Below are 24750 nucleotides of genomic sequence, written 5' to 3' on the forward strand. Positions count from 1 at the left end.
GAGCAACACCCGGTCCGCCGGAGCGTACACCTTGGACTCTGCGGTGGCAGCGACGCCGGCGACGAGTAGCAGCACCAGGAATGGGCCCCGAGCTCTGCCAGCCATGCGCCGAGAGATTGGGAGGGAGCTAGGCAGTCCGGCGGCCTATGGTGACGGAAGAGAAGATGCATTGCATGGGTGACAGCGATTGGTGAAAGGGGAAGAGAGAGAAAGGTCTCGGAGGTGAGACCGTGAGGGTGCTTGACCGCGGGAGAACGCGGTTGGAGGCCAGTAGGGGCATGCAGCTGAGAAACCCTACAAACATGTCCACCCACACAACGGGCGTTTGGCTGCATGTAGGAGTTAGGACTGTCTGTCTGCGTAATTCAGGAGCTATGGACTGAGGACAGCAGCAACTTCGAACAAAACCATTTCTTCCATACAAAGCCAGAGAACGTCCTTGTGGGTTGTAATAATCTAGTAGTAGTCTTTTGAGACGGCGCAGAAAAATGGAATTTACAGGTACCCCTTTCCTCCCAATGGCTGGCCAGGCCAATTGGACCACCAGCCTTTGAATGCTTGACTACATGGCTACAGGCTCTAGAGAAACGGCTCGGCTCGGCGATGGCAAGGCAGCCACCCCCCACCAGTCATCGACCTTCATGGAGATCTTCTGAGAAAACCGCAGTCCTTGGAATGGTTTCGGTCTCGAAGGGGCTGAGGCCTGAGAAGGGGCCCGAAGAGAACATGGACGAGGTGCCATCAGACTCATAGGTCGTCGACGATTGCCGGACGTTGGGGCGAGCGGGAGGTGTTGGCACAGATTCCTGGAACTCCACAGAGCGCTGCACCATCTTGAGTGACTGCACCACCTCGCCCATTGTTGGCCTCTGGTTCGCCTCTGGCGAAACGCAGGCTGCTGCGATTGTGCACACCCGCACAAAATCATCTTTCGGGTACTGGCCGCCAAGCCTGGGATCAGCTAGCTCTCCTAATCTATCTTGGTCTCGGAGAATTGGCCGTGCCTGCAGCCAACAGAGCAAAAGAATGTCTTGAGTGTGATATCACCTCTTCATGCACCACACCACGAAGGGACAAATAATCATATATATATATATATATATATATATATATATATATACGAGCAATTTCAGATTTAAATTCCAGTTGTCAGCTGCCCACACATACATAAAAACAACGTATGCACACACAATCCAGAGTGTCTGAGAGTCATCACGTTAAAATATTCCAATTTAGCTGTAAAATCACACAGGAACTGAAGATAGTATACTCCTAAAAGAAAGAAGTGTTACCCAAGTCACTAGGTTTTCCTGCCCAGAGGGCTGTGACATATCAACGGGCCTCCTCCCAGTTAGTAGTTCAAGTAGAACAACTCCATAGCTATATACATCACTTTTTACAAGCAAGTGTCCTGTCATGGCGTACTCCGGTGCAACATACCTGCAAAAAGGCCAGAAGTACAAGGTGAAGGTAAATTCAGAAAATAAATTGCTGGGCCATGGACCCATGGCTAAATGTAAAAGGACATTCAGATTACCCGAAAGTTCCCATAACACGAGTAGAAAGATAGTTCGTCCGACCTTCCGGCGCCTGTTTTGCCAGACCAAAATCGGACACTTTAGCATGGAAATCATTCTCAAGCAATATATTAGATGCTTTGAAATCCCTGTGGATTACGCAAGGCTGCGAATCCTCATGGAGGTATGCTAATCCCCTGGCAGCATCAAGTGCTATCCTCATCCTGGCGTCCCAGTCCAAGGGGCGGCTAGCACCTTGTGTACCTGATAAAATGCAGTGTAAGGTCAGAATTATAGAAAACTCGCCGGAGAGGGAAAGACCGCCCTCCCAGTATTATATTAAGAAGAGACCGAAACATGGTCCTGGCCGAGAAAACCCCCGAACACTGGCCCCCCATCACTAGCGGGCCGTCACCGCCCACTCTGCAACAGCCCAGCCGGAGGGTGGCGCGCAGGACGTAACCCGGAATTATGTTTCTTATTTCTAGAAGTTACATGGTCCAAACAAACTGAAATAGTAGGTTCAGGTGCAAATAAAATGGGGCCTATGCACAGAGGATTTGGTAAGAGAAGATGCAATAGATCGTACCATGAAGCCAAGCCTCTAGGCTTCCATTGGGAACAAGCTCATAACAAAGAAGGTTCTGTGATGATTCACGGCTGCTGTAATAACCAATCAGTTTCACAAGATTCCGGTGGTGCAACCTGCTCAGCATTTCCACTTCAACTAAAAACTCCTTATCTCCTTGGTGCCCTCCGTTAGTAAGCTTCTTTATAGCGACAGCAGTGCCATCACCCAGTACCCCCTTGAAGACACGGCCAAAACCACCTTCTCCAAGCACACTTGAAGGCTCGAAGTTATTTGTTGCCACTTTCAGTTCTTCGTATGAAAGGAACCTTGTGCTGGTGGGGCGAGGAAGGGACTCCACTGTAGAAACTGCATCTGCTGTCCTTTGCTTGGCTGTATAAAGAATTATGAGGTTAAACATGCGATAAATGTGTTTTTCAAAATACCAGGAAAGAACCTAAACAACTTGGTTTTGTTTCAGGTTGACTATGAACTTGGATACAACGTCCATCTCCACTAACGTCAGTACTAGAGTGCAGAGGCTGGGATCTTGAATAGCCCATCATCAGAAAATACTTTTGACACTGCTTTTAATCTTTGAAAGACTACAGTCAGAATTGCATTATTATATTCCAAAAGCCTGTAAAGTATTCAAGATGCATTTCTTTTATCATGACAATCATTTGAATGCTTAGTGCAAATTCATTAACTTACTGGATGGCAAAAATAAAGTATACCACACATTACAAAAGCCCACAAATGCCTTAGTGCAAACTGCAAAGCATAATCACAATTTACCTTATGTTATATAGTTTGGAGTTTGGACAGTTATATGCAGTGCTTTAATGAAATAGGAGCTACATAGTTCACAGCAACATTTTGCAAACATTGCATTTTACATGTTTTTTTTCTATAAAAATGACAAACCATCGAATCACCATAATGTCAATAAACACAAGTGTGTATTGGTCTCAAGAAAATAGAACATAGTTGAATAGTAGATAGTAAGATACATACGAGTTTCAACATGAGGCACTCTCTTTTTCCCTTTCCTAAATGTGCAGAAGCATATTGTTAAAACAATCAGCAAGACTCCAATTAGAGAACCAACACATATAATAACCACTGTGATCAGGCTTGCATGTCTATTTTTGCTTGGACCCTCACTCTGTCTTGGAAAGGTAGATGCTGTAGATGGAGAGGCCCTAGGTGCCATTGTGAATGCTGGAGCTGCCAATGATACAGATAGCAATATTAAGAACAGTAACGTTTTTAAAAATCAAGATACCATGACACATAAAAAAAGGCCACTTATTGTCATTTGGTTTCACAAAAGTGGGGTACCTACATCTAACTATCAAGGAACTACAATTTCTGATATCAATTTGCGCCTTAGTTTCACAAACCTGCAACATTTTGCTTGGACCCACATGCCAGCCACACAGAGCCACATGGCCATACCCACCCATAACACTAGTGCGCTGTTGGCTAACAAGTGGGTCCATACAAAATTTTGTAGGCTGTGAAAGTGGTGGTGCGAAAGGCAGGCCAGCTGCAGTGGTGAGAGCTATCCCACTAAGTCACCAGATCACAAGATCGAAGCAGCCTCTCCATATTTGCAGGGGGAAGGCTTGTCTCGGCTTATCCCTTTCCCACACTCCACATATGTGAGAGCCTCTGGCACTGTGTCTGCCCTTTGTGAAAGTGGTGGTGCAAGTAAAAAAATGAAACTGATTCCATAAGTTGGCAGTTAGGCACAAATAGTTATGTTTTGTGAAGTTAATAGTTTTTATACTATGTAAGAATCATCATGTCTTTGATATTCAATTTTGTATCATACCATCAAGGGAGCACATCCAGTGTTCATCGAAGAGAAATAATACTGTGATAAAATGTAAAACAGGCATGCCTCTAAACTTTTTGAACAAAAAAAACTTTCCTTACAACTTATACCAGGGTCATTGAATACTCTTAAGTTTAAAGGCATAATACATGTATCCAAGAAAATTGGGTAAAACATTAAGGTGCAACTAAAATGTGGGAGGGGGTGATATTTAGTTATAAGCAGGAAAAAGCAAGCCAGCGACAAGCGCACAAAATATAACTTTAGAAAGGAAGAGAAAATTGAATACCATCGTTCCATACTGTTCTGACTTAATGACCATTTTTAACTCTTCGTAAGAAAGAGCTTGGTAGGTAGGGGATCAATACGGTAGATTGGTGGCATGGTTCTTAAGGCAATGAGGTGACATGTGGGTTGCCACCACCATCTTATCGCCTAGGAACTTAAGGTGAGTCGGTAAGGTGGTCAAGGCAGCCACCATATTCCCATATATCAGAGAAAAAAAATGAAAAATAGACACATTAATGACCTATACACATAAGAAGCAGTGAGCCCACATAGCCTACTAAAGCCCAATCCAAGTTAACGGCCCATAAAAAACCCCCTCCCCTCCCACCTCACATACCCTCGGTCCCTGAACTCTCGGCTCTCACATCAGTGCCACCTCTCTAGTCCACGATGCTGATGCCACCACCAGTCTGATGAACCCTGCTGCTCCAATGCACCTCCGCTGGCAATGAATCATCCACTTTCCCCTGCTCAAATGGAGCACCAACACCTTTCCCTTCCAGATTGTCACCATCACAGTTGAGCACGGATAGATCTGCGTCCCCAACACACTGGATCCAGCGCTAGCATAGCAGGCAGAGTGAACTCCGGAGCCGAAGAAAATAATAGAAAGCAGAGGCCTAATCTCCTGCTCTTCCTTCGTAATGTTTCCTTTCTCCTCATAGGCACATCAATGACCCATACGCCCGAGCTCCTGCTCTTCCTTTCTCCTCCATGGTCTCTCATCCCTCCCTCTCCTCCCCTGTTTTGGCAAGGCGTCGGCCACCATCGCCGAGGCAACGGCCCTAAGAACAATGATTGGTGTCTCATTCTTTTCTATAGCTATGAACCAGTTTGATATATGTCAATTGAAAGGTCCAAATTTCCATAACAAAGAACATATACCTCATAATATCATGCATCTCAGAAATTCTTCAATCGCACATTAAGTAAACAATAAGAACAAAAATAATCCAGAATTTCTCTTCCTGGACAGTAACAAAACTACTCTCATTATGACAAACAGAACAAGTACAAGATTGAAAGCTATTACCTGGAGCTGGAGCCAATGACCTGAACCAAGTTAAATTAAGAAGATTATAGTCCCCGACCAACACAGGATCAATCCGAACTGTATGCAGAGTAAGTGAATAATTCATTGCCTTGACTTGATCAGCAGCAAAGCTAATTCCAGTGTAGGGAGCTATATCCATTGTGATATTTAGCCCAGAAGCTCCAACAACATAAAAATTTACAATCTCAAACTGATTAACGCGCAGGTTGAGCTGAGAAGCAAGTTCTTGAAGAAATTTGTTGCTCCAGTTTGAAGTCAAGGAAACATTACGAAGGAAGAGCTCAATTCTCACTGGATAAACACAATGGCAGTCCCGGGTCCCTCGTTTTTGTACCATGTTCGGTGCACAACAACCTAACAAACAAACATAAATCACAATATGGTTAAGAGAATAAAGCAAATCTATAACATAGAACAGATACTATTGGAGTAAATGATATCCGTCGCATAAAAAATGGAACAAATAGATCAGAACGAAATGTATAAATGATGCTCTTCTAGAATAGACAAATGACCAACCCCTCAACAGGATTATGTAATTTTAAGCTGTGTGAGAGCTCATTTACAATCAGAATACTTCAAGGCTCTGGCAAATAGACTTACCACTGTGAGGAGACACTGGAGGCTGCACTAATCCCAAAGGAGCTGCGCTAGAATTTGAAGCTGCATCCGGAGGGTCAGCATCTACGTGAGCAGGAGCAGCTGTTGCTAAGTGTCTGGTATGCTGCACTGGAGGACGTGATAGATCTGAGGAATAAATGGCAAGATCTAAAGCACCAGGCATGTAACGATAGCTAGGTGCTGAAATAGGAGGATGTGTGGATGACATGGCAACTGCTGATGAATATAGCTTCTTTTGTCTTTGGAGGCCATCATCTGGTTGTGCAGAAACACTCACAAGGACTTTAGTTTGGGATGCCAAAGAATGAAATGGTCCCCAACCTTGGAATGGAGGCATGGCAGGGGCGACTACTTCTAGAGCAAACGTTTGAACAATCAAATTGGTCCCACTGAGAAACTCCAGGATCAATACAGCAGGCAAGACATTGGACATAAAATTTCTCAATGTGTCTTCAGGAATTCCTGAAAAAAAAGCTGTACACCATCCAGTGAGAATTATTTTAAGCAAGAAAGTACATTGTGTGGAATGGGCATAAAGCGTAGACAAAAGATTCTGGTGGCCCATGGCTCATTGGCTCCCTAAAAACAACATACAAATGTTATGGAGCCCTTCTAAGGTGGTAAGATAAAAAGGTCGTACCATATCTGCCCTTTACGTATGCCCTTGAATGATACAATTGTAGGCAGAGAAAGAAATGTCCATATGCACATAAACACACACTTGTGTTCCATCTGAATTACAAAATACCTCCACTCCCTTGTGCCAAACATTATTAACTGACACATTAGTATCCGACCTTCTCGATCATTTGAATCATACCATGATACATGTTCAGCAGATCAGATGTTCTTTGCCAAGGCTTGGCATTGTTAATTTAAACAGGATAGCTATGCCATTTCCCGATTCATTATCCAAGGTATTGTTTCACCTCATTCAGATTTGTCCACTCTCGCACCCATCGATTTTACACACGAGTGCGTTTGAATAAAACATAAGCATCGGAGTCGGACAAAAAAGATTACTTTTTCCCCCCACAAGCAAGGAGGCCACAGAGACTACGAATATGAAACTGCCTAGTATCTGCTGCAGTGTCCATTACATCCTCCTCACTGTTAAGCATAGGCTGCACAATCTCTACCGTATTGATTGTTCCATGGCTGCTGGCGCCTGGAAGACTACATGTGAACTCGAATCCGCCGCTCCCACTACCCCCAAACGGACTCGAATCTACAGGCGAGCTTTCCCACTGTGCGCCCAAATGTTGGTAACGAGCTCCCGACGGTAGTTGGAGCAGCGCGCCCTCCCATAGCCCAGACCCCGCCGTGGAGCCGTCATTTCCCCGCCGGCAGAACCTCAAATCGGGCAAGCACAATCGTGGCACGCGCCCAGACTACTCGAGCCCATCGCACCAAGCCTTCCATGAAGCAAGGAGCAGCAAGGAGGCTAGGGCCCACGCAGATCAGATGGGGGGGAGGGTGCTCACCTCGGGCTGGACCGGAGCGGCAGCCCGCTCGCCCGAGCCGCGCCATCCCCGGCGAAGACGCGAAGCACACAGCAGCAGCTGCTGCTGCTGCTACCGCCGCCGCGGGGGCAGGCGCGCTCGTCGCGGCGCTGGCGATTTGGGGCCCATGCGCGCGGGAAGAGGGGAGGGACAGGGACGGCGGCGGCGTACGGGGTGGAGTGGATGGATTTGGCTTTCCTCTCCGGCCGCTCTCCCTTGTGTTCGGGCGCGGGCGCGGCTCTCGGCAGCTGCCGGTGGTGGTGGTGGTGTGGCTTTGATTTGCTTTTTGCGCCTGCGCTGCTGCTTTTCCCTCCTGCGATTATTATTATCTCTCCCCTCCCTCGCCGCTGCAACCTCGGGGAGGGGAGGGGGATTTTTCAGAAGGGATCGGTGTGTGTCCTGTCCAGTCCAGTCCACTGTGGTGGTTTTACTCGAGGTTGAAAGACGACCGACGTGGGCTCTCGGGCCCTCAAAAGTCAATGCTCGCTCGTTTTGTCTACGGCCGGGGCGAGAATCGGCAATTTCACAGCATGCTAGTAGATCGACGATTTTGGATGGCTGTATGCCTGTATATATAGGTCCTGTTTGTTTCGGCTTCTTACAGCTTCTGGCCACCAAAAACTGCTGCAGACTGCCAAACGCTCAGCTTTTGAGCCAGCTTCTATAAAATTTGTTGGGGGCAAAAACCATTCAAAATCAACATAAACACATAATCGGTTGAGTCGTTGTAATAGTAGGAATCTGTCACTTTCTAGATCCTGAGCCCTATGAACAAATTTATCTTCCTACACGTGTAATCGTAATGATACTCAGATTCTCCCCACAGCCAGATTTCCAGAAAAGCTGGTCAGAAAAAAAGCTGAATCAAACAGACACATAATAACCGTCTCCGTCTGTCGCCGTTTCATTCCACACATGCAAGCACACCGGGCAAGGATAAAGATAAAATCCTAGTTAGGCTTCACGTGGAAGGCAACAAAAGATGGGTCACGCGGGGCTAGGCCAGCAGCCTACCTTGAGGACAAGCTAATCTATCGATATTAGGCCATCTCGAAGTCTAAGGCAGGCCTTACAAAGCCAACAGATATCTGATCAACGGAACAAATGGTCGCACAATTGAGGAGCACAACAATATTCTTCACAAAAAGCACACAAACATATGACTGTGACTATGACAGTCCATCCAGCTTATGTTTAGTTGTGGAAGATAAAGTGTCAACCGGAATATAGGTTTTATTCTGTCTGTTCTTGAAAAAAAATAGGCTAAACACGAAGTCTCTGCTCAGGTGAAGAAGTATGGAGTTAGATTCGTATACATGTGAAAAACTGCATACTTTAGAAAGAAGAGATCCTTCCGCAGATCTTCGTAAATTGCTAGTATGCAAAGAGATGCTGGCAACTAACTGGGGTGACTCCACCACGCACGTTCTAACCATCTCTTAGCTATTCAGCAAATACGAGCGAAGGTACCTCATAATCATGATTTGGTGCATAAGGAAAAATAGAAATGGATGAATCTTTAAAAACATACCACCAATAATTGAAAACATACCACGCCAATAACGAATGCAAAGTGTGTTTGTTACAGAGATGCTCCTAATTTGCCATAGAGTGAAGCCTTCAGACAGCCAATAGAATTGGAGCATGGCTACAACAGATCTTTTTTTTAATCCCCTCTCTAATCTCTTCCTATAACCTTGTACATAATATTTTTTTAATACAAAAGTATTGTAGGTCTTTCGTACAGTAATTGCCTCAAAAAAAATCTTAGGCCATCTTCGTCAATAACGACGTGCAAGGCAAACGAGCGAGTGCAGTTTGAATTGGAGAGTGGAATAGGAGCCTTAGTGTACAGTAGAGATGGCCAAACGGGCCGCCCGGCTCGGCTCGGGCCCAGTGAAGCCCGGCCCGGCTCGGGTCCGGTGAAGCCCGGCCCGCTAGACACGGTTATAAAATTGGGCTGGACCGACTAAGCAGGTGAGTTTAATTTTCTGTCCGAGCTCGGCCCGCATCGAGCCTAAACGGGCCAGGCCGGCTCGTTTAGCACGAAAAAAGCGGGCCGAAAAGCGGATATGCGGGCCGACAAGCACGTTTTAGTGTAAAATAACGGGCTTAACGAGCTTAGAGGTAAACGGGTCGTGGCGGGCTAGCCCACCGTGACTAGTTTCCTGTCCGAGCCCAGCCCGCTTATTTGTACCGGACCGGCCTGAGCCCGCATAGAACCGGACCGTGCCGGGCTCGGATCGGGTCCGAACAGCAGGCTTCGTGCCGGGCTCACGGGTCTCGTGGTTATTGACCATCTAAAGTGTACACGGTCACCGGTGAGTCACTAACGGGAGCCTAGCTGCTAGCTTAAGCGCCGCGCATCAAATCCGGGGCTAGACGTCGACATCGATCTCATGTGCGCAATCATGACCTACTGCTCTTCCTTTGCCGACTCGACTTCCCGTGCTAGCGTAGTAGCAGCGACGCTTTACCTCTTCTTTAATCAACGACCACAGCCGGGGGGCTCGTTTCAGCGTGGAAAAGCAGCGATGCGAGCGATGCATGAGATCGACGAGCGCCATTTATATTTCGCGGATTTACATACACACACATATATATAAGTTTTGTGCTCATTTTCTCTGCCGTGAACGTACGGTTCAGAGATGGGGCTGGGCTGACTATCGGATGGATCATGATGGGTCATGGCCACTTCTCTCTCACACACACGCACGCATAGGGATCGACTGGGGTTCGGCGAGTCCTTGTCCTTGATTTGAATTCAGGTGGCTGCTTTGACCCTCTCTGACAGGAAGGAGCCACACCCACACCCTCTATTTCTATGCATCTCTGACTACTTCCTCCGTCTCATTTTTCGTTCTTCGAGCTCGACGAATCCGTCAATTGTCAAGGCCGGAGTTTTTTTTTTTTTTGTAAGTTGTAACCGATCGATGGAACAATAGAGTTTCAGCGCGCGGGAGTTATTTACTTTCGTGTACCTAACTCATGATGACATACATGGCTGTGGAAAAATGCATGCCTAACTTGATTATATATCACCATGTGGTTATCGATCAAATTGTCGGCCGAGAAGACTAGAACACAGTAGAACGGCAGATCCGCATCGTCTGTTTATTCTCACAATATCTTGCACTTTTTTTAACACAGGCGCGAGAATATCCGCCGGTGTCTAGCCAGAGCTAGGGTTAAAAACGAGACAGCCTCGTCTCGGCTCAACTGGGTGCCGCTCGGTGGGTGGCACGGGCATGCCAGGACATGACATGACACGTTATTTTCACGGGTCGGGTAGGGCTGGCCCGTGGGCTAGTTTTGTTGTCCAAGCACGGCACGCCCACTATTATGCGGGTCAGGCTAGGCTCAGCTGGGGCACGGTCAGCCTGTTAGTGTCGTGCAGGACTCGGATCCAGTAACTAAATACACAGAATACATTAAATTTAACAGAAAAACCTTACTTGTACATAAAACATCACATTTAACAGAAAAACCTTACATTCACATCAAAACTGAACATAAATTCAATCCATTAACCAACTAGACATTCAAACCAACATAAGACAAGGCAAATAGGCTACAAAATAGTCTTTAAATGTTTTGGAGCCTTAGTGTAGTGTTGTCTCATTAAAAACCTTTCTAAGTAAAAACTCATACTTCGTGACAAAACCCTATGAAGGAAAAGAGTTCAGCTCCTCGAATTATTTATAAGTTCATAGTTCAGTCCACGGTCCATATGAGCATATTATAAATAAGAGAACATAAATAGGTATAAGTGCTTGCAACTTACTAGAGTTGTAGGCCTGGAGGGCGGCTTCACGGCGCCAGCTCGTCGCAGCAGGGATGACCGGCACCATCTGGTCGCTGGTGGCGGGGGACGGACATGGCTCGTTCGCTGCCTAGATCTCTGGTCTCGCACGCGCAGGGAGCCAGGGACTCAACGGCTCGCGCTCGCTGGCTCGCGGGTGGGCGAGGGCGGTGGCTGGCCATAGACTCCGGTGGTGCGGTGGCGACGTGGTCTGGAATCTAGGGTCTAGGGGCTGGGGCATGGGCGCCATGCTTGCCCGCCTGGGGGAGTGGCCAAGTGGGGGTGGGTGGCGGCCTGGCGGAGTGGCGGGTGGGGGCCTGGGTGTGGCCGGGTGGCCTAGGGTTAGAGCCGTGTGGGCTGGGCTATTTGCCTACCAGGTGGGCCGCAATTAGCTATTTGCCTATTTCGGATATCCGCGGGGACCCGCGGGTAAAGTATAATACCCGGGGGGGCTCGTTCCAGCGTGGAAAAGCAGCAATGCGAGTGATGCATGAGATCGACGAGCGCCATTTATATTTCACGGATTTACATACATACGTACGTATATATAAGTCTTGTTATCATGAACTCGACCCGACTTTACCGTGGGTCGGGTATGGGTAAGACCCGCGGGTGAAATATTATACCCGAATCCGAATCCAACGGGTCGAACCCGCGGGTAAAATTACCATCCCTATATAGATCACCGGATGTTCTTCAAAGAAAGGGCAGCTAGTGCACCGGACCTTCAGGAGTAGGGTCGAACGTTCTGGTATACTCGAAAATAAGTGTTAGGTTGTTTGGGTTCTCAAAATTTTGAGTATCTAGTTGTTGAACCCGAGCCTGACCCGTTATCTTCGGATACCTAAAAATTCGGATTCGAGTTTGGATCAAATGATATACCCGAAATTACTGCATGGTTGTGCTCCTAGCCTCTTGTACTGGTCAATTGCGACGAGGGAGTCTCTAAGATAGGGGAGTGGGTAGAGATGGCAATGGGGACCCGATCCTCGATTCCCCGCGGGGAATTCCTCTATTAGGGGACGGGGATGGGGAAATTTTTCCCCCACGGGGATGTAAACGGGGAAATTTTCTCCCCCGACGGGTAAACGGGGATGGGGATGGGGAAGCATTCCCCATCCCCGTTCCCCGCGGGGACCCGTTAAACTTACATGTGACGATGTTTTTATATAATAGTTAATGATAAAAAATAAATAATTATCTTGCCAAGAGATCACTAGTTGTACAAATACGTTCATTTTAATGTACACATAATGATTTTTTACATCTAACAATGTGTATAAGTGAAAATGTTTTACATTAATAAACAAATGAAGTACGATCTAATTATAATTTATGCGGGGACGGGGATCCCCGATGGGGATTTATCCCCGCGGGTAACGGGGATGGGGAAGAAATGTCCCCCGCAAGCGTTCGTGGGGATCCCCGCGGGGAAGTTTTTTCGTCGCGGGGATGGGGATGGGGAGCCAAAACCCGACGGGGAATTCCCCGTTGCCATCTCTAGGAGTGGGCATCAGGCAACGCGCTGCGACGCGGGCGTGCGAGCGAGCACTAGACGACATGTTGTCGGACAGCCAAACGACGATGACACAACGCGACAAGAGCAGCACATAACCTAGCGAGGTGCTGGACGCCACACGATGAGCTTGAGCTGGCATGCAAGTACGAGTGGGTAATAGAGGACTGTGGCTTGCGTTGTGCGGGTGTAGTGTCTCGCAATGCCGATGGGCTTCAGCCGTCAGGGCGTGTAGCGGTGACCGGTGGATGAATTTGCAAATTGCAATCTAGGCTACATAGCATGACTGTGTGAGAGGTGACTCAGGCAAGATTTCTAATTTTTGAAATTAGCATCTCTCGCATCTTGGTTTTTTGGGTATATTAGGGAATTTCGGGTATTGATATGTTTGACCCCAAATTGGCTTAATAATTGTGAGTACCGGGAGTTGCTACCCTAATTATTGTTTGGGTTTTTCAAGTTCGGGTTTGGGTTTTCTTTGTTTGAGCTTCGGGTATTGGGTTTTCTGCCCAGCTTTATTCAGGACCCAACTGTCGGATTCGGCTACCTAATGGTCGCCTGACATGGTAGTCCACATGTCAGGTCCGGTGGCACATCGGACGACCAGTTCAGTGCCACCTGACATCCTTTTTAGAATGGTCACTGAAATCGCAGGGGGCAGAGGTCGGTGAGCACTAGACCTGCTACAGTGAGAGGTACGGTGCACCTGAATTCTGTCCAACTTTTGGGAGTTGGTTCCAACAACTATATGTGTGGTTGGGGGACTATAAATACACCTCCAACCAGTCCATTCAACGCACAAGAGTTGAGCGATAACTCCAATATACTAGAGCAACACTCTCAAAGAGACCAAAGCCTCTAAGTTCCACAAAAGAGAGAATTGAGCACAAAGATAGTTTTTTGTGTGAATTGAGATAGAGCCTTGAGAGAATGCTAAAAATAAGAGTGTGTTGTGTTCTTGAGTCGTGGTGTAAGGCACCATCCATTATAAAAGCTAGGAAGAGCCTTCAACGTGTGAAGCGTCTTGCGGAGACTTTGGTTCTCGATTGAGAAAAGAGAAGGGAACTCAAGTTTCATCTTGGTGATCACTTGAGTGAGGAAATGATTGAGAGAAACCCAGTCCTTAGTGAACTCCTCAACATATACGTAGGTTTCTTTGTGAAACTGAACTCCGATAAACAAGTTCTATCTATTGTATTCTTTTGTTTGCAATTTGTTTTCCTCCTTCCCTCCCTAAGTTTCTCTTGCGATTGACTATCTTTATACATTCTCTTGTTGCTCTGAGTTATAACTCTTCACATTCAAGAGAGCAACTACACAAGAAAAACTTATCTCTTTACTCCAATCAAATCATATTGTGTGCTAACCTCTAAATGAGATCAAATTTTGTCTTTAGTTAATAAATTTTAGGTTTCGTCTATCACCCTATTTAGGCGACTTTCAGCGACAGTGGCAGGGGATGGGTCGGTGGCGGCTAGGGTCGTGGCAGACGCGCACGCGCTGGGAAAGGCAGTCGGAGGGGCACACCAGCGACGGCAGAGGCCTCAACGAACATGCCTAGGGCAGAGGTTGGAGAGCAGTGCAGATGGTGGCCAAAGGCGACACCATCATTGCCCAGTTATGGGAAAGAGTGAGGTAGGGAAGGGGACAAGAACAAGAGGGAGGAGTGTTGTACCCATGGCCAGTGGCGAGCGACGACAACTAGTGGCCGACGACAAGAGAGGCTAGTTAGGGGAGGGAAGGGAAAACTGACTGGATAGCCTGCTGAGTGTTATTGAAACTGTAACCCTAGAGTGAGCTTAGTATCTACCCCCAATCCACATGTGTTGAAGTGGATTGATGTATAAATTAATTTAAGTTATACCACAATCCACCTCAATACATGTGGATTGAGGTCTATGCTAGTACCCAAACTAGCCCTACATAAATAGACGCATCACTCTAGTAAATATATGTGTTGGTGGTTGAGTAACACTCCCAGTACCAAATTAAAATTTGTTTTACCTTTTACTGGATTCATACAATAATCAATGTATGTTATATATATATATATATATATATATATATATATATATATATATATATATATATATATATATTCATAATCATCGATATGAATATAGATATAATGATTACTATTTTAAGACAGACGGAGTATTCAATTTCTCAGTGTTTACCGTTGCTTTGCAAGTTGCGATTTTGGTCTCTGGTAGCATCCTGTGCCAGTATAGCAATATCAATTTTGAAATGAAACGATTCAAGATGAACTACCCATTCTCTGCTTACAAGGGATGATCACGTTCATCTTTTTTAGTTTCATGAGTCATGACTTTAATTTGATATATATCTTCAGTGTTGCTGTGTATGGCATAATATAGAACGGACGGTAACTCCTATATATAGCATAGTGTAGTTTATTCTTCTGAGTTGATTGTACTGTATTTGCATGGTGTAGAAACAAATTGTACAATAATATAATAAATAATTTATAAAACATCATGTGTGATGTAATAAATAAATTTGTATTTTTAGTTTTTTAATTCACCATTACAGTCGTGTATACAGATACTAGTCGGTTGCCTGTGCGTTGCGATGGCTTACAACAATACACACGTAAACTATCGACCAAAAAAATTAAGATTTTTATTGATTGTCTCCGCTATTCGTATAATATTTTTTAATTTGGCTAACTGATGTTATTGTTTACTCCATGCAATATGTCTTGGTACAACACGGCCAATGAAGTGAGCGATTAGAAGATAGTTCACAACGACTGACTGAACAAACAGAAATTATAAAATAACATAATTCCACCATACAGAGACCAAATAAGAGAAAATTTGTAAGCTCAAGTTTCTAAAATAAGTCACATAAACTTGTCGGGTACCATAATTAGGGGTACCCCCAATACTCCTAAGCACGGCTGGAAAACATCCTCAAAACAGGTCGTAAAGACCGGTAAGCACAGCTCAAAGTAAAAGCCTCATCTACCAAGGGATGCGATCTTGTCTCGTCCGAGCCCAGCCTCGGGCAAGAACAATAGTACCGAATGGATTCACGCCTCGCCTGAGGGTCCCCTCAGGCGGCAGACGCACCCCCGGCTCGCCCGAGGCCAAGCTCGGGCAAACTTTATCGTGCAGCAACCTCGGCCGAATTGCCTTACCACCGACCGTACCGCATGCACATTTAATGCGGGGATCACCTGACACCTTATCCTGACACGCGCGCCTCAGCTGGCAAGGTCGAAATGACTGCAGTCGCTTTGCCCCTTTACTGATCGTTCTAACAGGGTAACAACAATGTTCGCCCCGTTCCGACTACTGTGCCAACCACCAGAGTAAGACTAACAACAGTAAGTCGCGGCCTCTCCCGAGTTCAGCCTCGGGCATAACAGGGAGCTCCATCTCGCCCGACCCCAGGCCTCGGCCTCAGCCTCGGCCTCGGAGAAGGTTTCCGCCTCGCCTGAACCCAGGCCTCGGCCTCGGGGGAAGGTCCCCGTCTCGCCCGACCTCAGCCTCGGCCTCGGGAGGAGTCACCGCCTCGCCCGACCTCAGCCTCGGCCTCAGGAGAAGTCACCGCCTCGCCCGACCTCGGCCTCGGACTGACTACGCCACAGGGGATACATCATTACCCTACCCCTAGCTAGCTGCCTCAGGCTACGAAGGAACAAGACCGGTGTCACATCAAATTACTCCAATAACAGGTAATGATGGTTCCCTGCATGCGTCCATGACATCGATTGTTCTCAGCTCTCTACGAAGGCAAAGAAACGTCAGCAGAACCCAGGTCGCACCGCCAGCTGCGCTTCTACAGGGCTCAAGTACTTCTCCGCCGGCCACGTTAGCACATAGCTACACCCCCATATGTATAGCTGGATCATCTCCTTGTATCTATAAAAGGGGATGCTCAGGGCCTTCCCGAGGGGGGAGGGGAGGGAGGGCGAAGGCGAAGGAGGCTAACTCAGACGGCTCACCTCAAGGCCGAACCCTCTCTCTCGCGACGCTTGTAACCCCTACTACGAGCACCCCGTTGCAAGATAATATAAGCCTCATCCTCCCACTTGTGTTTCATCTTGCATCAACCCATCTGGGCAGGGACACGCATCATCAAATTCACTAGTCGGTTGAGGGTCCTCGCGGGTCCAAAACGCCGACAGTTGGCACGCCAGATAGGGGCACAGCTGCGTGTTGACAATACTTTCCCGTTGAGTTCCAGATGGATAATCTTCAGCAACATCTTCGGCCCGGGACGATGCTCCGCTTTGGGAGTCTCGAGTTCATGTCCCCCGACGGCAGCTACGACATGGTACTCCTCCCCCCACAGCACGACAACAACGACGGTCGTCAGCTCGCTCGGCCGGGGCGAACTCGATGACGACATCTCCCCGTGGCAGAAGAGGAACACCCGGTTTGCCCCGCCACCCTCCTCGCCGGAGGAGGAGGAGGAGACAGAGCAACCATGGCCAGGCAAGAGGCGGCACCTCGTCGGCTGTCGGACCAGAGCGAGTTGACGACATCGGCACCCCTGTCGGAGACATGTCGGATGTTATCCTCGCACCTGGGACAACGACGGGTGTCGCTTCCCAGCAACGTGCCAATCCCAGGCGGACTAATGACGCCAGCACCCTTGCGAGGGACTTGTCGGGCATTAGTCTCGCACCTGAGATAGCGGCGCATTCCATCCCCGATGCGACTTCACCACCGCCCGTCAACCAGGAGGTACCATCTGTTTCCCATCCTGTTCCTTTTAGATTCAGCTTCGATCCACCAAGCGACCCCACTTCGGCGAGCGCTTTTGCAAGCGCATATCCTGACCTTCCAGGGTACCATATGTGGTCAACTTGGGACCTGTTGACGGCCGTCTCAACCTCCGGACTCGCGGGTTCCGAGGAAGAGGACGACCCCGACTTCAGTTGGGATTTCTCCGGACTCCGTGATCCCAGTGCCATGCGAGACTTCATGTCCGCATGTGACCACTGCCTCTCCGGCTACTCTGATGATGGCCACAGCCTTGGCGACGAGGGTTACAACCTAAGTCGCGAGTGTTTCCACATCGATCAGGGGGATCACGACGAAGACAACCACCTCGGCATGCCAGGAAATGACGACGCCCCTGTGCTTGCGTCTCGCGTTGAGATCCCGCGGGAGCTAGCTGTGGTCCGAGTCCATGCGGGGGTCAGGGCACACAGCTCGAGCAACTCCGCGAGATGCAGGCCAAGCTCGACGAAGAAACGGGGCAACTTGTGCAGCTTCGACAAAACATCGAGCAGGAGTGGGTAGGCCAAGCACTCGCTGGAGGAGCGCGTCATCGGCCCTGGGACGTTCAGCGTCGTATCATTGACGATGCCAGGGCAAGGCTGCCCCTGGCCTTCAGCGGGGCCGGCCAGAACCTAGCTGCAGCGGCGATGTTACTTCGAACAATGCCGGAGCCATCCACCACCGAGGGGCGACGTATCCAGGGCGAACTCAAGGACCTCCTGGAAAATGCCGCTGTCCGACGAGTCGAGAGCTCTGCCTCCCAAAGGCGAGGAGGCCCCTCGGAGCATCACGCAGTGTCCTCTCGACGCATGTGCAAGGCCTCGATCCACACCGAGCACACAGGAGACAGGACACCTGCAGCTCGGGATCGCCTCGGCGACGAGCAACACTGCCACGACCGTCGAGCCCGCCTCGAGGAGAAGGTGCGCCGAGGCTACCACCCCAGGCGCGGGGGACACTACGATAGTGAGGAGGATCGGAGCCCCTCGCTCGAACCACCAGGTCCGCGGGTCTTCAGCCGGGCCATACGACGGGCGCCGTTCCCGGCCCGGTTCCGAGCCCCGACTACCATTACCAAGTACTCGGGGGAGACGAGGCCGGAGTTGTGGCTCGCAGATTACCGGCTGGCGTGCCAGTTGGGAGGGACGGACGACAACAACCTCATCATCCACAACCTCCCCCTTTTCCTCTCCGACGCTGCCCGGGCCTGGCTGGAGCATCTGCCTCCTACGCAGATCTTCGACTGGGACGACCTGGTCAAGGCCTTCGCTGGAAATTTCCAAGGTACGTACGTGCGCCCTAGGAACTCGTGGGATCTCCAAAGCTGTCGCCAGCAGCCAGGGGAATCCCTGCGAGAGTACATCCGGTGGTTTTCAAAGCAGTGCACCGAGTTGCCCAATATCACCGACTCGGACGTCATCGGAGCATTCCTCGCCGGCACCACTTGCCGGGACCTGGTAAGCAAACTTGGATGCAAGACTCCCACCAAGGCGAGCGAATTGATGGACATAGCCACCAAGTTTGCCTCTGGTCAGGAGGCGGTCGAAGCCATCTTCCGGAAGGACAAGCAGCCTCAGGAAAGACAGAAGGAAGACGTCCCCGAGATGTCCGTCCAGCGTGGCACGAAGAAGAAGACCAGGAAGAAGGCGCAAGCAAAACGCAACGCCATTGACGCGAATCTCGTCGCTGCTGCCGAGCACAGGAATCCTCGGAAACCTCCTGGAGGGGCCAACGTGTTCGACAAGATGCTCAAGGAGTCGTGCCCCTATCACAGGGGTCCCGTCAAGCACACCCTTGAGGAGTGCGACATGCTCCGGCGTTACTTCAATAAGGCCGGGCCCTCGGCAGAAGGTGGCAAGGACCAAGGCAACAACAAGAAGGGGGGCGACAAAGAAGAGGAGTTCCTGGAGGTCCACAACTGCTTCATGATCTACGGTGGGCAAGTAGCGAATGCCTCGGCTCGACACCACAAGCAGAAACGTCGGGAGGTCTGCTCAGCAAAGGTAGCGACACCAGTCTACCTAGACTTGTCCGACGAACCCATTACTTTCGACCAAGGCGACCACCCCAACTGCGTATCGAGCCCAGGAAGGTACCCGCTTGTCGTTGACACTGTCATCGGCAACGCTAGGCTCTCCAAGGTCCTCATGGACGGAGGCAGCAACCTCAACATCATCTACGCCGAGACCCTAGGGCTCTTGGGGTCGATCTGTCCACGATCCGGGCCGGTGCAGCACCTTTTCACGGGATCGTCCCCGGCAAGCGTGTCCTGCCCCTTGGGCAACTTGATTTGCCAGTCTGCTTCGGAACTCCCTCCAACTTCCGAAAGGAAACCCTCACTTTCGAGGTAGTCGGGTTCCGAGGGACCTATCACGCGGTGTTGGGAAGGCCGTGCTACACCAAGTTCATGGCCGTCCCCAACTACACGTACCTCAAGCTCAAGATGCCAGGCCCTAAGGGAACCATCACCGTCGGATCCACATACCGCCACGCTTACGATTGCGACGTGGAATGCGTGGAGTACGTCGAAGCCCTCACCGAGTCCGAAGCCCTCATCGCCGACCTGGATTGCCTCTCCAAAGAGGCGCCCGATGCGAAGCGGCACGCCGGCAACTTCGAACCAGCCGAGGCGGTTAAGTCTGTCTCTCTTGACCCCAGCAACGACGCCAGAAGAAAGTCAGGATCGACTCTGAGCTCGACCCCAAATAGGAAGCAGTGCTCATCGACTTTCTCCGCGCAAACGCCAAAGTTTTTGCGTGGAGTCCCTCGGACATGCCAGGCATACCGAGGGATGTCGCCGAGCACTCACTGGACATCCGAGCCAGTGCCCGACCCGTGAAACAGCACCTACGCCGTTTTGATGAAGAAAAGCGTAGGGCCATAGGCGAGGAGGTCCACAAGCTAATGACGGCAGGGTTCATCAAAGAGGTATTCCATCCAGAATGGTTAGCTAACCCTATACTTGTAAGGAAAAAAAGGTGGGAAATGGAGGATGTGTGTAGACTACACTGGGTTAAATAAAGCATGTCCAAAGGTTCCCTACCCTCTGCCCCGCATCGATCAAATTGTGGACTCCACCGCTGGGTGCAAAACCTTGTCTTTCCTCGATGCCTATTCAGGCTATCACCAAATCAAGATGAAAGAATCCGACCAGCTCGCGACTTCTTTTATCACACCTTTTGGCATGAATTGTTATACTACTATGCCATTTGGCTTGAGGAATGCAGGTGCAACATACCAAAGGTGCATGAACCATGTGTTCGGAGAACACATCGGTAGAACGGTCGAGGCTTATGTCGATGACATCGTTGTCAAAACAAGGAAAGCCTCCGACCTCCTCTCTGACCTTGAGGTGACATTCAGGTGCCTAAAAGCGAAGAGCGTAAAACTCAATCCTGAGAAGTGTGTCTTCGGAGTCCCCCGAGGCATGCTCCTAGGGTTCATCGTCTCCGAACGAGGCATCGAGGTCAACCCAGAGAAAATCGCGGCCATCACCAACATGGGACCCATCAAAGATTTAAAAGGGGTACAAAGGGTCATTGGATGCCTTGCGGCTCTGAGCCGCTTCATCTCGCACCTTGGCGAGAAAGGATTGCCCTTGTACCGCCTCTTAAGGAAGGTCGAGCGCTTCACTTGGACTCCCGAGGCCGAAGAAGCCCTCGGAAACTTAAAGGCACTTCTTACTAATGCGCCCATCTTGGTGCCCCCGCTGCGGGAGAGAATCTCTTTATTTACGTAGCCGCAACCACTCAGGTGGTCAGCGCTGCGGTCGTAGTCGAGAGACGAGAAGAGGGGCATGCACTGCTCATCCAGAGGCCGGTCTACTTCATCAACGAGGTGCTATTCGAGACCAAAATCCGCTACCCATAAATCCAGAAGCTACTGTACGTGGTGATTCTAACACGGCGAAAGCTGCGACACTACTTCGAGTCTCATCCGGTGACTGTGGTGTCATCCTTCCCCCTAGGAGAGATCATCCAGTGCCGAGAGGCCTCGGGTAGGATAGAAAAATGGGTAGTGGAACTCATGGGGGAAACACTTTCATTCGCTCCTCGGAACGCCATAAAATCTCAAGCCTTGGCAGACTTCCTGGCTGAATAGGTCGACACCCAATTGCCGACAGCTCCAATCTAGGCCGAACTTTGGACCATGTACTTTGATGGGTCGCTTATGAAAACTGGAGCAGGTGCTGGCTTGCTCTTTATATCACCCTCGGGAAACATGTGCGCTACGTAATACGCCTCCATTTTCCGGCGTCAAACAACGTGGCCGAGTACGAGGCCTTGGTTAATGGATTGCGCATCGCCGTCAAGCTAGGGGTTCGGCGCCTCGACGCTCGTGGCGACTCGCAGCTCGTTATTGACCAAGTCATGAAGAACTCTCACTGTCGCGATCAAAAAATGGAGGCCTACTGTGACGAAGTTCGACGCTTGGAAGATAAGTTCTACGGGTTGGAACTCAACCATGTTGCTCGACGGTACAACGAGACCACGGATGAGCTGGCTAAAACAGCCTCGGGGCGAACGACGGTTCCCCCGAATGTCTTCTCCAGGGACATATATCAACCATCCGTCAAACTCAACGACACACCCGAAACCAAGGAGGCCTTGGTCCAGCCCGAGGTACCCTCGGCCGCCGAGGGTGAGGCCCTGCGCGTCGAGATAGAGCAGAGTGGGGTCACTCCAAACCTAAACTGGCGGACCCTATACTGGGAATATCTCCTCCGAGGAGAGCTGCCCCTCGACAAGGCCGAAGCTCGGCGACTGGCTCGGCGCGCCAAGTCGTTCGTTTTACTGGGTGATGAAAAAGAGTTGTACCACCGCAGCCCCTCAGGCATTCTCCAACGATGCATATCTGTCGCCCAAGGACAAGAGCTGTTACAAGAAATACACTCGGGGGCTTGCGGTCACCATGCAGCACCTCGAGCCCTCGTAGGAAACGCTTTCCGACAAGGTTTCTACTGGCCGACCGCAGTGGCCGACGCCACTAGGATTGTACGCTCCTGCCGAGGGTGTCAATTCTACGCGAGACGGACGCACCTGCCCGCTCAGGCCCTACAGACAATACCTATCACTTGGTCGTTTACCGTATGGGGTCTGGACCTCGTCGGTCCCTTGTAGAAGGCACCCGGAGGCTTCACGCACCTACTGGTCGCCATCGACAAATTCTCCAAATGGATTGAAGTCCGACCCCTAACCAGCATCGGGTCCGAGCAGGCGGTGGCGTTCTTTACAAATATCATCCACCGCTTTGGGATCCCAAACTCCATCATCATCGACAATGGCACGCAATTCACTGGGAAAAAGTTCCTAGACTTATGTGAAGGCCACCACATTCGTGTGGACTGGGCCGCCGTTGCTCACCCAATGACAAACGGGCAGGTGGAGCGCGCCAATGGCATGATTTTGCAGGGACTAAAACCGAGGATCTACAACGACCTCAACAAGTTTGGCAAGCGGTGGATAAAAGAGCTACCCTCGGTGGTTTGGAGTCTGAGGACGACGCCGAGCCGGACCACGGGTTTCTTGCCGTTTTTTCTAGTCTATGGGGCCGAGGCCGTCCTACCCACGGTCTTCGAATACGGTTCCCCGAGGACAAAGGCATACGACGACCAAAACAACCAGACCAGCCGAGAAGATTCACTGGACCAGCTGGAAGAGGCTCGGGACGTAGCCTTACTACACTCGGCGCGGTACCAGCAGTCTCTGCGACGCTACCACGCCCGAAGGATTCGGCCCCGAGACTTCCAAGTGGGAGACTTGGTGCTTCGGCTATGACAAGACGCCCGAGGGCGCCACAAGCTTACTCCTCCCTGGGAAGGGCCATTCATCATCGCCAAAATTTTGAAGCCCGGGACATACAAGCTGGCCAACGATCAAGGCGAGGTCTACAACAACGCTTGGAACATCGAACTGCTACGTCGCTTTTACCCTTAAAGTGTTTCAAGTCATTCATGTATCTCGATCTCTTTACATGTATAAATAAAAGTCTAACCGTCAAGGGAGGATCGGCCTTGCCTCAGCAAAAACCGAACCTCCCTCGGGGGCTAGAAGGGGGGAACCCCCTCTGCGTCAAAATTTTCCTCGGAAAAGTTTTCTACCAAAACGACTTCCGTGCCTTTCGACTATATCGATAACAGAATCCTAAAAACGAGGTAGAGAGACCTTGAATGGCAAGGCCGACCGAGCCGAGGGACTCCTACGCCTCCGGGATACGGATACCTCACTCATCACCTTCCGTGAAAAGTAACTCACGCTCAGACAAGTGATTCTGCTACCGAACAAGTCCTAACGCTCAAAACAAGAGGAAAGAAAACACAACTTTATACTCTGACACTAAAAATGTTTAGGCCTCAGCGGCCGCAAGAAACATACGCATACTTAAAATAAATTGTTCCCCACAGGCTCAGGTGTCGGCGGGGGGAGGAGCAGCACCCTCGGCGTCATTCCCGCCTGCGGCAGAATCTGGCCCGGCCTCGGACAGCGACACAGGCAGAAGGATCTCCACCTCAAAAGAGGAAGCCAGCACCGCGCTTGGGCCCTCGGCAGCCGCATCAAGCCTTTGGACCCGGCTAAGGCGGCCTCCTCTTCGTCGGGTAAGCAGTAGCCCTCGCTGACCCGCTCCAAATCCACGTCGTAGTGGGAAGCGAAGACGACGAAGGCCCGCCTAACGCCGTGGTGCAGCGCCCCACGGAGTTTGCTGCACACGTGGCCGCCCAAGGCCCGCATGCGACTCTGGGGGGAGCTACCCGAGGGGATGTCGTCGAGGCCGAAGTTCCGGCAAAAGGCCGAGATGGCCTCGGACATGGCCACGTGGTCGGCCTCCTTCTGCTCAGCCGCCTGGGCAAGCGCCTTGCAGTTCTTGACGGACTCGTTAAGAGCCGTCTCGAACCCTGAAGACAACCGGACAATATTCTTCAGACACGAGGAGAAGAATGAAGACAAAAACAAAATCACAAAGCAGACAAAACAGACCTTCGGCACAGGCACGCTGCTGTGAGGCCATGGCTTGGCCGGAGTGGGCAGACCCGACGGCCACGACCAGGCCCTTCGCAAGGGTCCCAGCCCGAGCGGTCGCCTCGGCTAGCCGCTCCGTAACCTCAGCCAGCTATCCCCTAAGGGCCTCAGCCCGGCTCACGGCCTTGACAGCTTGGCTCCGGAATTGGTCCCGCTCGCTGGTGACCTGGCCAAGCTCCAGCTGCCGCTGTTGCATCTCCTCGGCCTGGGAAGCCACCTGCTCCTGGGCCGACGAAGCCTCCGTTCGTGCCGACGCCACCTCTGTC

At 50.2% G+C, this 24750-nt stretch overlaps 1 protein-coding gene across 1 annotated transcript; it reads right to left on the reverse strand.

Moving 5' to 3' along the window:
• Positions 1-377: 377 nt before the first annotated feature.
• LOC100279235 (putative protein kinase superfamily protein) lies at positions 378-7704 on the reverse strand. Its single transcript, NM_001152256.1, is given in 8 exon segments — positions 378-1004; positions 1293-1440; positions 1538-1781; positions 2107-2478; positions 3103-3315; positions 5250-5624; positions 5874-6353; positions 7376-7704. Coding segments are annotated over 8 exon segments (2253 nt in total). The 5' UTR covers positions 7422-7704; the 3' UTR covers positions 378-629.
• Between the last annotated feature and the right edge of the window lie 17046 nt (positions 7705-24750).

This window comes from Zea mays, chromosome 3 (assembly GCF_902167145.1).
Source record: "Zea mays cultivar B73 chromosome 3, Zm-B73-REFERENCE-NAM-5.0, whole genome shotgun sequence".
Lineage (NCBI taxonomy): Eukaryota > Viridiplantae > Streptophyta > Magnoliopsida > Poales > Poaceae > Zea > Zea mays.